The following is an 18666-nucleotide window of genomic DNA, read 5'->3' on the forward strand; positions in this document are numbered from 1 at the left end:
TCGATTTACAAATAATTGCTTTTTGATATTGTTGTTGTTGCCTACCCTTCGGCCTACATTGTAATCAGGGGAATAGCAGCATTGATTTCATCAAAGATATCAAGGCTATAAATTCAAAATCAACACATTTTCCAGGGCGTAGCTTGACGAAGTGCCCCCAATCAATTTTAAAATTTATAAAATCCTTGTGAAAATTGCCGAAAACGGCTTGTGCCACCCCCCCCGGCATCCGAGCTCCGGGCACGAGCTAAGCCAAGTTTCATAGCCTTTTCATGTCTTGACCGTGGATCGATATTCTATTGTAAGTAGGCCTACGTCCCGGTACGCTTGTTCATTTTCTGCATGGCTGTTTCTCTTATGAACTTACGCCCCTCTGAAATCAAGCGCATGAAAAACTCTCGGCTAACCTTAAGCTCTTCTGCCTATCCTTACCCATGTTGCCCACTATTAGTACCATTTGTAATTATTGATCATTAATACGCAAGACAAATATCAAACCCACATGGCTATAGATTTCTCTGCTCCATTTAATGTTCTCATGTTTACTTACCATTATTTGATATAGCGCCATATATCTTTCAAAGTTATTCCAGTGACGTTTAGAGATTTGTGCATTGCAAAATTGTACCATTACTTCATCTTTTTAAAGCAATTAAAAGTAATTTGTAGATAGGTATAAAATGTGAGAAGTTTAGGTCCACATTATTGAGAAAAATTACAGGTAGGAAGGTTTGAATGAAGGAGTCATTAACGCCAATCCGGCTAGAAATGTGTGTGTGTGTGTATCGGGGAGGGGGGCATTCGGCCTGAAATGTCAAAAAGTGGCTTAAAAGAACAAAAACTGGTCATTTGGCCGAAAAGTGGAGGGGACACGTTCCCTCCTTCGGATTGACGCACATAATTCTTATAAGAAAGTCCATTAGCACTCTAAGATTTAGGTCATTTCTACAAATTATGACTATGTAAAGATATCAACTTAATTGCATTTGAGTTATATACTACTTATAATTAGATCCCTCTTAGTTTTGGAATTAAATCTAATACTGGAACTTACTTTTTGCAACTATTGCGACGTTGCGTCTGGAACCACCAGACTTCATCAGGCAACTGACCCGTTGGACTGGTCACGTGATAAGAACATTCACTCATTAGATCCCTCTTACTTGATACAGCCTTTCAATGTGTATTGTAGATGGATAAACTTTCTATTCTGGATATTTTGGCACATGAATTAATATGACTTGTTTTGAAATACGTTATTTCATGAAAAGTAAGCCATGATACATTGTCACTTACAAGTCTCGTCGTCGCTGAGTTCTCGTTTTAAATCAATTTAAATGATTGCCTACATTGCTAATTGTAAGATCATTGACATATGTACCCGGGGCAAGTCGTCAACGGTCTGGTCACTGCTACCGGAAAGTATGTTTTTTGTTCTTCCATTGGTAGTATGAAACATATTCTCTCGTTTGAAAGTGGTGGAATTTCATGTTATCTCTAGTCCAATGACTTAGAGCAAAATACCTTTTTCTAACTTTGTCTTTGTCGATGTGGTTTCAGCTTTAATATATATCAAATCGATCTAGCGGAAGGGGACCTACGTGCCCGGGGTTCAAACTAAACAAACCGCAGCTCAAATTGTGCTTAAGTTCTTCTGCCTGTATGATAGGCCTTACCATATGCTGCCTATTAGTACCATCTGTAATTATTGATCATTAATACGAAAGACAAATATTTAACCCGCATGGCTATATATTTCTCTGCTTCATTAAATGTTCGCATGTTCACCATTATTTGACATAGCGTCATATATCTGTCAAGGTATTACATTGACATTTGAGATATATTTAGAGATGTGTGTATTGAAATTTGTATCATGACTCTATCTTTTAAAACGATTAATAGTCATTTGTGGATGGGTATGAAATGCGAGAGGTTTATATCCAAATCTTACATCGAGATAAATTACAGATAGGACAAGGTTTGAAGGAAGGAGCAAGAAATAATTTTAGAAGAAAGTCCATTAGCTTTCTAAGATTTAGGTCATTTCCATAAACGATGCTTGTGTAAAGATATCAATTAAATTGCACTTTAGTTAGATATTTAAGATAATCTGCGAGCAAAAGAACAAGTATTGAAGTATAGTAGGTTAACTAATATTTGTGTACTAGCTGCTACCGCAAGAGTTTATGCCAAAATTGGATGGAAATTATCTCCAGGTCAAATTGTAGTTAATATAAGTTTTTTGTGTTGTTACTCTGTTCATACCACATCTGTCATTCCTAAATAGGTGATTCCACACACCGACATCGCCTGGCTAATAATTACTTGGTACAGCAGAGATACTAAAATCAATACCAGTGATCGATACACGTGAATGTGCTATGCACGATTTTGATATTCAGACGAAAATCCTTGCACTTGAATATATGTGTTGAACAGATATGATAGTCTTCAGCTTGCGTCTTGAGAAAGAAGCTTGCGTCTTGAACTCAAAAACTGACAAAAATTCTGAGTGCATATGTGCCAACTATATAGCGCAGTGTATAGGCCAATCGTGGAGGTAGTCTAAAAGCAGATGACCTATGGCGTACCATGTTCACTCACACACAGCGAGGTCAGTCACCGGGCTATTGTCAGTAACCTTAGTCAGATGTCCTTCGGCCCATTATGCGTCTCAAAACCATTAAAAAGGTCGGAACAAAATGGCCATGCGTGGAGGTGGATTCAACCTACCATGGCGATTTCTGCCATGAACATATCTGGGCGATGACACTGTATTCCATATAATTGTGATCTAAATTTCAAGTCATCGTTGATTAATGTCCTCCTCCCCTTCCTTCTGTTCTTCCTCCTCAAAGCTGTGGCTGTTGTCGTCGTCGTCTTCACAATGATCAAGATTATCATTATCATCATCTTTATCATGGTTTATTACTATTATTATTATTATTTATTATCACTATCATCATCATCATCATCATCACCATCATCATCATCGTCATCATCATCATCATCATCATCATCGTCGTCGTCGTCGTTGTCGTCGTTGTCGTCATCGTCATCGACATCATCAACCATCATCATCGTCATCATTATCATCATCGTCATTATCATCATCATCGTCATCATCGTCATCATTATCATCATCATCATCATCATATCATCATCACAAACCACCAAACCACAAATGATTGTAATTATGTAAAGGCAATACCGAAAACTAACTAGTTGTAGTAAATTCTGCTTTTTTAAGCTTCAGTCAAGCTTCATACAAACGTGCTGTTGCATTTTCAATAGAGTTCGTTTAATGAAGCCGGCTTATATTGATATAGTTGATTAAAACCTTATCGTATTTCTTGATTGTACACTCAGGTATTGTTTTAAATTAACCCCTTCTTTGTCTAGGAAAAAAGTCAAACCGCGGTCGTTCAACCTACGTCATGTTTAAATTAATTAGCGTGGCATTTGTTTAGACCTTCCGTTAAATTTAAACAGAATGTGGGCTTTGTTAACATATGACCATCAACGTAAAATACTAAAGGGTCCCTGAGGTACTTTTTAACCGTCTCTAAAAAAGGCAGTCAAAATTATCATCGACATCATCATAATCGTCGTATTCGTAATCGTCATTGTATTCATCGTCGTCGCCGTCGTCTTCATCATCTTCATCATCACCATCACCATTTGATATCATCATCATCGTCGTCTTCTTAAATGGATCAATTTTTACAAGACGTAAAATTTCTACTTCTTGTTAGAATGTGGGTTTTAAACGAGTACGCATCGGACGTGTATAACTATTTATAAACCTTTCGTCCAGTTTAAGCCGCCATATCTGTATCTTCAGAATAGAGAATAGGAACGGTGCAAAAAAAGACGCTTTTCACTTGTATACTGCGCCAAGAAAGTATCCTTACACTTGGAAAAATAATCACAATTTCAAAACTGGACCATATTGGGGTAAATTGGTCTCATCCTGCACATTATGACACCACATTAAATCCAATGTGACTTCAAGAAGTAAAGTTACAAGCAATTGAATAGACGAAGATCCAGTTTTAAAAGTGATAAATTGGCCTACACAAGGCGTAAAAAGATTCCAACAAGCGCAACAAAGAGATTACACCGTGTCTTCAATGAAGCCTTATTTAAAGCAGTATTTATTTCAGTTTTTACTTCTCTGTACTTTTCATAACTTGCATTTTATTTATCAGCTCTTTTGTTTCAGTTTTCTTTTGTTCCTTTTGTTTTAAATTAAAGGCACACACACATTAGCCATTTACCACTCTCAAACCAGATGTCTAGTTCGTGGAGTTTTGAATAGGCCAGTGTGTCACTTTTAAAACTGTACCTTCGTCTAATCAAATGCTTGTAACTTTGCTTCTTGAAGTCACATTGGATTCAATGGGGTGTCAAAATGTGCCGGATTAGATAGTGCATCTATTAAAAAAACAAAGTTACCCCAATATGGTTCAGTTTTGAAATTGTGATTATTTTATCAAGTGTAAGGATACTTTCCTGGAGCAGTATATATCAAAAAGTGCGAGCTAATCCCGATGGAAACTTTTGATTAAAAACAAACCAAAACCGAAATAAAAAACAGAACAACTGTACAGTAGCTTCAGCATTTTTAGATTTTTGATGTAATTTTTCTTGAAAGCTGTCATAAGAATGCCTATTTCTAGTTTATTTAATTCATTTCCTAGTGCTTTTTTTGGTCATGAATTCATTTGAAAGATTAGCTGAATTGAGAATATTTATCAGTTATGCTGAGCATAGGCATGTGAGCATTTCACAACATAAAATGTTAAGCTGTGTGAGCATTGTGACATATCAAATTCGTCCAGCTTGTTTCACTCCATGTCTTTCTGTATTACATACATACAAAGTATTTATGACACGCTGTTTCATAGAGATCACAGCGTGTGTGATGATACACTATATAATAAAAACAAAACAAAAATAAAAGCAAGCAAATAATATGGAACAAAAGAAAATCATTGTGTGAAAAGGTATGTTTTAAGTCCTTTCTTAAACATTTGAAGTGATGCAACAGAACGCAGAGCAGGTGGTAAAGTGTTCCACAACCGAGGAGCAACATATGCGAATGATCTGTCGGCAGCAGATTGAAGAGTGCGAGGTGTGTAAGTTTGTTCAGTGAGTCTGGTAGTGTCAGTTGAAGATCGTAAGCCAGTTCGTGCAGGTGAGTACAGAGACAAGTTGCAGGCAAGGTATGATGGAGCAAAGCCATTTAGGCACTTGAAAACAATGACAAGGATTTTGAATGTTATTCTGTTCTTGATAGTAAGCCAGTGGAGCTCTTTGATGAACGGTGTTGCATGATCATGCTTCTTTGCACAGAAAATTAGTTTTGTCGCCCAATTTTGCAGTCTCTGAAGTCTCGCGATGTCAGTTGCGTTTGCTCCAAGTAGAACTGCATTTGCATAGTCGAGACGAGAAAGAATTAACGACCTAACGATGTGGTGGCATGTGTCTCTGTCTAAGAACCGGCGTATACGTGTTATGTTACGAAGATGGTAAGTGACATTACTACACAAGCTTGTAATGTGGGTTGACATTAGCCATTTACCACTCTCAAACCAGATGTCTAGTTCGTGGAGTTTTGAATAGGCCAGTGTGTCACTTTTAAAACTGTACCTTCGTCTAATCAAATGCTTGTAACTTTGCTTCTTGAAGTCACATTGGATTCAATGGGGTGTCAAAATGTGCCGGATTAGATAGTGCATCTATTAAAAAACAAAGTTACCCCAATATGGTTCAGTTTTGAAATTGTGATTATTTTATCAAGTGTAAGGATACTTTCCTGGAGCAGTATATATCAAAAAGTGCGAGCTAATCCCGATGGAAACTTTTGATTAAAAAACAAACCAAAAACGAAATAAAAAACAGAACAACTGTACAGTAGCTTCAGCATTTTTAGATTTTTGATGTAATTTTTCTTGAAAGCTGTCATAAGAATGCCTATTTCTAGTTTATTTCATTCATTTCCTAGTGCTTTTTTTTGTCATGAATTCATTTGAAAGATTAGCTGAATTGAGAATATTTATCAGTTATGCTGAGCATAGGCATGTGAGCATTTCACAACATAAAATGTTAAGCTGTGTGAGCATTGTGACATATCAGATTCGACCAGCTTGTTTCACTCCATGTCTTTCTGTATTTATAGCAAGGTTGTTTGATGTGATCATTTATAAACAACATCTTATGCAAAACTATTCCTAATTGTTTACAGTCTTTCATTCATGTGTACCTCACCAATATATTGTTCACTAATTTCATTAATTTACTTTCAATAATTAGTTTTTGATATGTGCATTTTTTGTTTTTTTCTTTGTTTTTCCTTAAATGTTAACATAGGATATGTCATTGATAGACATGACAGTTGGTTGGTTGGACTCGGCATTTTTGTTGTCTACCAACCTGCTGTCATGTCAAATAAATGCCATATACCTGTATCAAGGGGTTACATCGTTGTATTATGCATTTCCATAGTTTATTATATATGTATTATTATTTATATCTTTATAATGTATTATTCTTATGTATTATTCTTGTATTATGTAATGAGTGAGAAGATAATAATAAATATATATATATCTATCTATTCATCTATCTTTATTAACTTTTCAAACATTATTATAATGTTCAAATGTAGATCTGAATAATATCAACAGTTATCACACTAATAAACTGCATAACATTATATGCACATTATACTTTGTAGCAATTTTTAACATAGATTTTTCGTTTCTATATCAAATTAGTCACCCTTTTCTCCTTTTTTGTAGTAATTTTCTATAAACTGTACATTTGTGTGCAAATTGAGGGCGCTATATATTTTTTTAAAATTTTAATTAGCCAAATAATATGAGTTATACCCTACATTTCATGATAATTTAAATTTGTTTAATTCCCTTGTCAGTTGTTAGTCTGTTTGCTGATGTTTAATACCATTTTACAAGTGTCTACCCCTTGTAAAAATGCAAACAAGATTTAGATAAATAGCGCCATCATTGTTCCACTTTTATTAAAAATGACTCAGTTTTACATGTCATCAAGCAACCGTGATATTAACCCTACAAAATGTAATAAAATGACTTATTATTATCTGCTTTATTTTCAGTTATTTTATTATTAACTTGTTATTTCAGTCCAATGCTATATTTAGAAACATTGCATCCAACAGGATTTTCATAACATGGCCATCATTCGAATCTGATATAAAAATAATGTAGGCAATCTTTGTTAATTACATAAAGCAAGCTTTTACAGCGATCCATGCCTTCCAAGGTCACTGAATCATATGTATCAGGATATTGCTACTCAATGTATAATTTCTTTCAAAACTAATAACACTTGAACTTGAGAAAGATATTAAATTGATGTGATCCACACAATAGGTTGAATAGATGTGCAAGGAATTTAATTGCTGAGCGATAGTACAGCTGAATATCATGTCCTTGAGAATGATTGCAGTGATATGGATTCCAGCGGTGACCCGTTCTTACAGAATCCAGAACATATCGACAGACCTAATTTAAGATAAAAGACTCTATAAGATGCATATTATAATAATTGGTCAAATTTTTGAATTTGACTTTCAGGAATCATTGGTTGTGATACCCTTAGTATTATTTAAGAAAAACATTATTTCGGAAAACAAAGGTCAATATTGTAACTTGGCTTGTTTGTAAATTTGCTTGGCTTGTTTGTAAAATTGCGTGGTTGCATTGAAAGCTTTATATTCTCTAACATTTACCGCTATATCATTGTTTCAAAAACTGCAATTTTGACATATTCCGGATTTCGTGGGAACGGGTCACAGTGTTGATTGAAGTACGTATTCATGCAATACTTTCTCAAACAGGTGGCACATGCATTAGAGGGTATAAAATGGAGACGAAGAGCTTTTTAACACCCTGTTTTGCAATAACAGTACCAGAACGTTGTATTATATGCTCCATTGCCTTCGCAATTCCCATGACGTGAACCAGATTAACCTGTAGACATTACAAGCCTCAATGTAAATATAACAGTCTGGTCATCTCTGATGTCATTGATTTTTGTCTAAGTGCCTGCAGTTCGTAAGGAGAAGCCTGTATGATAGAATAGTTTTCAAATATTGGACAAACTTGAACAAAGTAGGAAAGTTATTAAACTATTAAGAATGTATACGGGCTTGCAAAATGCACAGTATTATTGCATTGGTGAAAGCTAGCAGTAATCAACCGACTAACCAATGAGGTGAAGTACACTGCGCCAAAAAAAAAAAAAAGTATCCTTATAATTAGAAAAAATCTCAACTAAAAAAATATATATTTGGGTACATTTATGTTTTAATAAATGCAATATCTACTCTTGCACATTATGACACCCAATTTGATCCAAAGTGACCCCAAGAAGTAAAGTTACATTAAGCAATTGATTTGGACGAAGGTCCAGTTTGTCACATTAAAACTGGACCTTCGTCTAATCAAATGCTTGTAACTTTACTGCTTGAGGTTACATTGAATTCAATGGGGTGTCATAATGTGCAGAAATAGATTTAGTTTTAAAATTAGGATGTTTTTAAAGTGTAAGGATACGCAGTATATTACATCTTGCGCGGTTGAAAAAGCAATCAGTTATCGCCAATTAAGCTTTAAATTTAGTGTGAATGGGAGACACCAACATTTCTCGTTACCTGGACTACTCCGTGGATAAGTACTGTTTCCCCTTGCAATGGTTCATGATCTGAGCTAACTAATAGTATACTTAGGAAATGGTGCGTATTTAGTACGGAAAAATGTGCAGGTCTGCATTTGCACTTGTATAATACTATGGCCGGATATCACAGGGCACATTTTATTACCATCAATCCAACAATCATAGCGCAAAACAAAATTTGACTACGAATAATTGAGTATGCGTTTTTGTTACCAACACATTCGAGGTCATTCTGTGAACGTCAAACATATTAGGGTTAACGGATTGTGTCCCAACAAACCATAACAAATAAGAATGTTTAAAAGATCTTCGAGTAACCATACATTATCCAGAGGTTAATATTAAATGATGAAAGTATCTCTGATAGAGGTTGCTGTTATGACTTCACAACGCATGCGTAGATAAATGGTAGCGTGAACAGATATTGGTAAAATGTAGTGAAGCGCCAATTTATCATTCTCACTCAAAGTTTCCGTGGATGCGTTGGCTGTGTGGAATATAACGATGCTCACGATACGAGTGCTACGGACTTTATGGTCCAATATAATATATGGACAGCTATAGAGAGACCCGGGAGAGAGACATGGATGTCGCAACTCGTGAAATAACAAAAAACAGAAAGCTGACAGATGATGAAATAAGGCGATAAGAATTTCAAAAAAAGGATTTACTGCGTAAACAAGATGTTATGGACACTTCGTTAAGGCCATAGAGAGTATATTGAAATACGACGCACACGGATTTGTTGCGAACTAAAGAGAATATCACATATCACCGTCTGCTTTTTTGTAACACAAACGTCCACGATGGTGTGATGATGCACTTGAAAGTGATGCCAGGGATTTTACGGATTTAAGGAACATTGTAGCCAGCACAAATCAATGTATGCTTAGATGAAATATTTTCTTTAACTATGAATTAAAACTAAAGAGTTTGAATGCCAGGGTATTGGAGGTATCAAATTTGTACCATCAGCTCACAACATGCTGGAATTACGTGATGTCCAGAAGGACAATACTACTACTAATCATTCCAAGCAAATAAAACAAGAGGAAAATGACAAGATCAGCAATGATGAAATCTGTGAGAAAATCAACGAAAGTAAATCAATTGATAATATCAAGGACAGTGGAGAAGACACACTTAAACAAGAAGAATCATGTAGTGACTTATTCTCAAAACAAAGTCAGGAAGAGGAAGATAATACAAATTGTGGTGAGGAATATAACTTTGAATTTGTCAGCAAGAGAAGAAGACCGACAAGACAGACTAGGAATAGAGACGACGTCGGATATGTGTACCGTGAAGACACACTACGTCGGCGACGACGTCAGACTAGTGCCATGGTTCGTCCAAATGCTTGCCGTTACCGACAAGATAGAAATGGCAATGTCAGATTTTTTATGCTTTATGAAAGACCGCCTGGTCAGGAGAGAACTAGTGTCAGAAATGAAGTAAGAGCAAACCAAGGCCGAAGAATGCCTTCACGGTGAGTTATGATGGTATAGCATGATTGGTAGCGCAACAGGCAAGGAATTTTATATGTTTATTTATTTATTTGTTTATTTGTGTTTTTTGATTGTCTGTTTATCTTTTTTGTTTGTTTGTCTAACTCACGGGTCCTGAACTACATACCTTAAAGTGCCACTGAGGTGTCACTACCCATGAGAGTGTAACAACTAACGGGTGGGGTGCAGGGCTCGCCTGAAGGTCCCTGGTGCAAGGGATCCAAGGGCAACTTTTTCATCCTTTCGATTGTTTGTTTCTCTATTTCTTTTTTCCTCTTTATTGCAGTAGGCTACATAGGTGACCCACGCGCCACCAGTTGCCGATCCCTGGACTTTATTGTCTCATTTTGATATTATTGACAAAACTGTATATTGCTGTTTGAACGAAATGTGAAATGTTCGGTTTAGGGCTCACTTCAAGTTATGTCATGTGTTAAAAGTTACAGAAGAAATATTCGTTTCTAATGGTTAAATTCCCTAGTACAAACACCATTTTTCTGAAGTTAATGGTAGTTTCTAACCTGCAATAAGCAACTTTTGGTTGTTAAAACGCTCCATTTTTCGCAGTGGTGCACCGAAGACCACCAGAAATTCTGTCAAATTTATACAGAACCAAGGCTCTATGTAGCCAGTCATTTGGTGAATTGAACATTTCAGAATTGTAAAAATCTCTTTATGGTTAGCTGTTGAGAAAACCGTCCACAAATCACAGCTATAAAAACGGCATGCAGCCTTCTTTCCGATGGGTTTAGTTTCATTTAGCTCATCCAGGCGTATTATCCGAATTAAACGCTGTTGGTTGGTATAGACATTATACTAATCAAAGCTGTGTCACATTTTGCAGCATATTCGTACAGTAGTTTCATTCGTAATTCTGTACGCAACAGCAATAAAAAAACCTCTGCTTGCATATTATTTGCAAACCATGTACAATTTAGACATAATAATGACATGAGTATCATCGTTAACAATTAATCCAACAACTAATTCCAACTAAATTGAACTTGAAATATAAATTGGACTCTGCGGTTATTTCATGAATTAATAATGACAACTGATTAGATAGTAGTACCATGGAGGTATATAAATAAATGGAGAATGATCCAGCCAAGCCTCTTTTGTACTACGTTGGTTATGACCAATTATTGTTGAATAGGCAATTTCAGGTTTATATTGATTATGCTAAGCTGATTACAGTGTGAAGTCTGTTTCACTGGCCATTGATTTCAATGGGGTAAAATGAAGTTTATACTTATTGGAAATTAAGTGCTCATGTTTCATAAAAGTTTGATATCAAAATCTCATTTTCGCCAAAAAATTGAGTGCTTAAATTGCATCAAGAAATCAGTCTTTTTGAAAAAAGAAACACCTTATCTGTTGTCATCTTGTGACTCCCTACATTTTGGTCATGAAAAAATGACTTTTTTTTTCAAAAGTTATGACCCCCCCCGTATATTTGGAACCCCTCCTCCAAAGAAAATGATAGCCTCCTAATAATATTAATAATCATTTAGGCCTAAATACTGCTAATTATTTATTATACAATGAGAAGGTTAATGGTGATGATTTAGGCGGCCTATACGATTTCATGACAATACAGAATTAAAAGTTTAAAAACAATAACATGACATATCCGTCATGGCACTCAATCAATTTGACCCGAAGCCTCAACCAAAATCACGATTATCATACACTAAACTATGAGAAACTGTTTAAACAAAGTATATAGGGCCTATACATTCCATATATCAATATTTCTCTCTAGAAAAGATTGTCTGATCATCACTTTTGCTTGAATTCCGAAGTACTTCCGGTAAATTTTTCTCGCTCGTAACTCAAATGGCCCAAATTGGCCCAACATAATTGTTTCACAATCGGAAGGTAAAAACGTTTTGCTTTCATTTGCACTATACTTGAACTCCCTCAGACCCCCTTAAAAGCTTGATATATGAACATGAAAACTAAGTATATTTGTCAAGTTACGGCACAACTAGTGTAGAAAACAGTTTCATAACTTGAGAACAGAACATCCGAATTTCTTCGGGTTTTCGCACGATCATACATTGAAACTATAAGCTATCAAAACTGGTGACTTTGAACTAGCTGATTGACTAGCTGACGTCATTATACAGTCTCTTTTACAAGGCTTCCGGTACGGGTCAATGTAGGGTCAATTCCTATGAGGAAATTTTGGAAGTGATAATCAATGAACCATGGTAGAGGCTCATAACCATCGTGGAGATCAATAGCTTGGCTGAAGTGGCTGGTCAATTCAAGTTTGGTGACTCATTGAATAGAGGTAACGGGATAATCTCCACTTAGGAGATTAGAATTCTGGCGATCATTCTCCATTTATTTATATACCTCCATGGTAGTACTATCTTGTAAACATTGAATGACCAGTACTAAATGCTAACACCTGGCTCGACGATAGCAAGCGATCATGCGAAATAGGTCATAAGTCGGTCATAGGCTACTCTTAGTTTGTTATTTTACAGAGTAACCAGTTAAATTGCATATGGTAAACGGTATACAGAGTGATTTAAAATGAACTGTACCCAACTTTATCCATTTTTTTGTATATTCGCGGAGATTGTACATATCAAAAAAACTATCATAGAAAGCAGTGATAAGTGTTCTTTTGAATTTTGATAATAAGTGGTTTTAGTCAGAAGATATCGCATTTTCAATTTATCATCCCATTTTTAGACCAACACATGGAACTAAGTTTATCCGTGTTCTCTACTGCAGTAACACAATTGGTGTGTTTTATAAATATGTACTTTTCTTCAAAACCATTTGAGGTAAAGACATGATTTTTTCACCAATAATAGAAAACATACTACCATGTTACAGCTTACAAACACAAATTATTTAAATGTCGGTAAGTGTTTTATTCTAATTTTTGAATTTGGGTGCAGTTCATTTTAAATCACCCTGTACATACTGCTAAACCCAATAAAATACTTATTTTTGAGTGATGCGCGTTTAAAATGTTGCTTAAAGCCTTAAACAATTGAAAACAACAAAAACGGCTTATTATTTTGCTGATTGTATTTATACATTACAAACCCATGTATTTGTCGATTACGTGACCATAGAAATATAATTTTGTTTTACGAAAATTATAAAATACAAATTTTAAGATCTTTAGGGGAAAACGTATATCTTCAATACGAAAGGTCAAAATTTTCAAATGATTGTCGGTTTTTCCTTCCAGCAACATAAAACATGTATTATATCGCGAATTAAAAAATCACAACTATTTGATATCAGTAGGACATTCCTTGTACTCAGAATTTGTGTATCTATATAATGTGCTCTCAGTTCCCACACAAAATACTGTGCAAACGTCACTATCCGATCCCTTAAGAATCTAATAAATAACTTTGAGGAAATGTTCATGTTTTGCAGCAATAAAACTGACAAAAGGCAGGACCGGATTTACCATTGGGCCAGGTAGGCCCGGGTCCAGGGCCCCCAAATTTTGGGTGCCCCCAAAATTACCCTATGCGTCCTTTTAGCCTGAAAAACACCATGTTTTGGCACAATTTGCGCTTTTGCTCGCACTGGCTCATTATAAAGCAACATTCACCTTCATTGTGGGATAAAATAGTCGATCTGATACTAAAACCAAGTCGAAACTGTTGATCTGATACCAAAACCAAGACTTGGCCACTTGCATTCCATGCGCGTATTTTTTTGGGGGGGGGGGAGCTTTGGGGGCGAGCCCCCCCGGGGTAAAAGCAGGGGGCGGCCAAAACGAAGGGGCGGCGGAAGATGAAGGGCAGCCAAAACAGGGGCGGCAAAACGAAGGGTGGCAAAAAGAATTAGTAAAGAAAAATGGCGGAAAATGGTACTATACATCAAAATGTGTTGCTTTTAGGGCGCTAGCGATGTAGCGCCTATAATCCCTTTTTTTAAATTTTTTTTCTTCAGCCCCCGGGGTAGGAGCGGCCACGGTACGCCACTGCGTTCACTTGCCTCCTTCACGATGAGTTTGGGGCCTCCAAATTTTGGCCTTGCCCAGGGCCCCAAAAAGGTAAATCCGGCCCTGGACAAAGGCGGTCACAGAGTGTTACAGAGATAGATTGCTGTTATTTTGCTTAAAATACTGTGAATTAAATAGAATTATACTTAATTTAACTTACGATTTGTACTTTCCAATATCATTACCATTCTAAGATCAATCGTTACTATAGGACGCGAAAACCCCCAATGATTCTCGATTATGCAATATTCAGCACATCATGATATCATATACTAGTAGTTAAAAAACCACATGCTTCGTTTTCAATAATAAATATCTCTTTGTCTCGCTTGTGGGTTTTCTTGAAGATACAGAGCGTCATAAGAAAATCATTACCTGTCTTACAGAATGCATTATTACCATCAAGTATTGTCATAAATACATGCACCTGTATAAGATATATCTAAATTATATAGGTAATAAGAACAAATATGATAGTGGCAAAATTTGTAAGTCATAAGCGATATGTGATGGAATTTTACATCGTGAAAGATTTACATATTATATAAAACAGATTTAATAGTTGTTTTTGTTGATACATGCAAGCGACATATTACCATATATTTAAGTGAATCGCGATGTTAGTGAATGTATTATTAAAAACAATATAAACAAAATATAGGGATTTATATTCCATGCATTGAACGACTTGATTTCACGACCTAACTTTGTCTAAATTTTTCTTACAAAATACACATCTTTTCATTGTTGTTGTTGTGTAGTTACCAACAGAGTAGACATAGTAACGCCAACATATCAATTTGTAAGCGCTCTTTTTTAAAAGTCATAGTTCATTGAATTTACAACCGTATGACAAAACAGGCTAAAATAGTACATTTTTGCACAAGATTGGCAATTTAATGAGAAATAACCATTGCTCATTCTAGTGACTCTAGTATATGGACAATATAAGTGTGCTTTTTCATTTAATGACATAACATTTGAAAAATATTGTAGGAACACTTGAGATTTTGACTTTTAAAACCTACATTTTGGCCAAAAAATGTGCTTGGATAGGGAGTTTTCAACAGATTTTCCACATTCGCCTTGCTATAACATTGAATTGTGTTATCTGTTTTTAGGGGGAAGCGTTAGCTTTCGTTTGATATAAAAAACAATTATGATTGGATGAAGGGAACACTTGAGGTTTCGACAAAAAAAACCAATCAAAGAGGCCCATTTTTAGCTAGAAGCTTTACAGCTCCTACATTGCTATGCACTCAACCGTGTAGTGTAATCAAAGACTGTGGTGGAGACATTCACTGTTTGTTGTTCTCTACTTGGAAGCTCTTGGAGGAAAATGTGTGCTCAGGTGTATCGAGGTGGAAACTGTGCGCATGATGGTTTATAAGAGAATCGTTTTTGTATAGAAACCTTTCCATACATGTATGTCAGCCCGGTTAGCTCAATCTGTAAGGCGCTATTAGAAACGGAAGAAAAACAAGGCATAATATTAAAATGGAATTGTATTAATATGAAAAGGCTGTAAATGCTTTAAAAATCAAACCCAATGACCCTACATGATACATATCCTAATAACCAACATCATTGAATGAAAATAGTTAATAATTAGTTTTCATAAGAATTGTACGTCGAGTAGCCTACCGATCTTTACCGCAAACTGGAAACATGTGCTTTCAATGCTGTTTTATTAGTAGTAACGGAATAATATTAGAACGATTGACTGCAACTCCAGCAATTATAAAAACATTTACAATTATAAAACGAGCAACAGTCGGCTTGTCACCTCTGTGAACTGCTGCGTAATTTATTGCCATTATATCGTCTTGTACAAGTAGTACTGAATTATGTTTGAAAAAATTTATAGTAACATAGATTGGGGATTGAGTTTGGGAATTTTCGTTAGAACTTTCTTCCATAGTCTCTAGTACCACCTAGTTACTTATATTAATGTTGCACTAATAACCAAATCTACTCTATGTCTGTAATCAGCAACGAAAGTCAATTAGCCATATGCCCGTACTTACACGTACTAATAGCTACACGTTCCATGATTACACAAATTGTATACACCAGTGCTCTTACTACTCTCCGGTGCACAGTTGATTATCAATGATTTGACAGAGCTCTATGACATAATGACCGCAAGAATGTGCGGGTTTTTCAATTGGAAGGTGTTAGATATCATTCCGAATAATCCAGATTCCACCATTACCGTGATTATCTACTTCTCCTAAATTCAACAGTCAATACCTGGACTAAGTCGGATCATTTCTCGGCTCCTTTACGTCTGGGAAGCAAAATGTTAAAATGAATTACAAAGGTGATGCATCTGACGCCAAAACGGAAACAGCAAGATGCTTCTATGAGGTAGAAGAACCTAGCTATAGGTATCAACCATAATATGTTCACTTTTTTTTAAAATTTTTAACACTTTACTTCTTAGTCCAAATTATCAGCACAAAGAACGTTAAGGTTACACTAATACGATAGAAAGAAGATAGTGATTATTTAAATGGAAAAGTGGATTTTCTTTTTTTTTTCTGTTTTACAAAAATTGTATAAAGACAATGACGTTTCACAAGTGTTAGAATTCAAAATGTTAAGACCAGGCTACAATATCACTCTTAATGTCACAATTCCAAGCTTTTAGTTAAGCGTTAAGAGTATTACAATATTTGAAATGACTCTTTTTCTCTACTCTTTAAGGGAAGGGTTATGAACGTTTGGACAGTATTTATTGTGGGACATTAGAGCACATCAGACATATCGAATTGCATTCTGAATACGAAGAATGGCCTTCTGATATCAAATAATTTTGATTTTTTGAAATTCGCAATTTAATACACATTTTATGGCAAATCATTAAAAATTGATATTTTTGATATTTAACAGTAGGCCCTCATGAAGTAAACTTTATAAATCTGATGATTTCTACCTAAAGTGTATGTAGGTGGGATGAAAAGCCGACGATCAATTGAAAATTTTGACCTTTCGTATTGAAGATACGGATTTTTTTTCCCAAAACACCAAAAAAAATTTGGTCATTTTGGGGAAAAAATCCATATCTTCAATATGAAAGGTCAAAATTTTCAATTGATCTTCGAGGACGGTTATATCTCCAAAATGTGAAAAATATCAAATTTTAATAATTTGTCATAAAATTTGTATTATATCGTGAATTTCATAAAATGAAAATTATTTGATATCAGAAAGACATTCTTCGTATTCAGAATGCAATTCGATAGGTCTGATGTGCTCTCATGTCCCACAAAAAATGCTGTCGAAACGCTCAAAATGCCCATTCCAGTTCCCTTAATAGTAAATAGTAAAACTGCTCTAATCAAAGTCTGCATTATAATGTGTGTTCTAGAGTATAAAAAACACATTATACAATGTTAACAATAATACAGAATTAAGGCAATTGTTTCTGAATAATTATAATATTTGAAGTTCAATTCCCATTAGGTCAAACAACTCTGATAAAACAGAAACAATTTAAAATTTAATAAAAAAAATGCTGTAATTTTTAAGACATAACATCAGGAGTAGACTGTTATGATAAATGCAACTTAAGGGTGACAACGAAGAAGTCGTGCAAAGCCTCACGAATGAACTTGACATCAAAAACGAGACGGCGGCGCGGCTAAACAGAATTAAAGTTGCTTCTGGAAAAATAGCTAAGTATGTAAATCCTCTTTTAGTGTTAGATGCCGAAGCATTTAATAAGTATTTATGATCATTTTACAGTGGGATATTTCGGATAAACTGTCGCTAAATTATGCAGTCTAGAACTATTTTACTGGTTTTTAGAACGAGACTGCAATTCTAACAGGCATTTGAAAACTTAAGTATGGTGACAAATAGCTCTCAAACTGGGTGAAATAAATAAGTCGTTTCTTGATGTAAGTGGAAACATAATATGATCACACCAAGCTTTCGTGTTGCCCCAATTCTTGTTATTTTAAGAACAAGTCCTTGCAATGATATCCTTTTATACGTATTTTTGTTTAGTCTTGCCTTGTTGTATAAGTCAGTGGATTTTCTGAACAGGCGAGCAACTGTCTAACTCATGCAGTTGATAATTACAATCAACGCGTTATAGTCTAACCGTACGTACTTACTTTCTTTAATTTTGATTATTATGTAATTTATACATGCGCTATTGTCGTCAAAGTCTCAGTAACAAAAGGAATACTGCGGGAATAATGACATAATTAAAGTTCATAACGTATTTAATACCAGTTTATGAAGAGCAATGATGCCTTAAAGCACGTATAATGCTTGCCTATTAAAGAATCGTATTTTAAAGCCGGCTTGTGTATAATACCCTTTCCTCTAGATACCTTTGATAACAATATACAAGCAATTTGTATTTTAATAAGTTTCTTTTAAAAAGATTTGATAGTGTATTCAGGCTAACAATTATACCTTAAGGGT

General features: G+C 35.2%; 1 protein-coding gene across 1 annotated transcript in view; it reads left to right on the forward strand.

Moving 5' to 3' along the window:
* The first annotated feature begins 9308 nt into the window (after positions 1-9308).
* Positions 9309-18666, forward strand: part of LOC140137358 (uncharacterized) — a 101079-nt gene continuing 91721 nt past the window's right edge. The window contains exon 1 of the mRNA XM_072158996.1: positions 9309-10216. Within this exon, the coding sequence (XP_072015097.1) occupies positions 9711-10216 (506 nt within the window). The 5' untranslated portion in view covers positions 9309-9710. The remainder of the gene's footprint in view (positions 10217-18666) is intronic.

Source organism: Amphiura filiformis, chromosome 17, assembly GCF_039555335.1.
Source record: "Amphiura filiformis chromosome 17, Afil_fr2py, whole genome shotgun sequence".
Lineage (NCBI taxonomy): Eukaryota > Metazoa > Echinodermata > Ophiuroidea > Amphilepidida > Amphiuridae > Amphiura > Amphiura filiformis.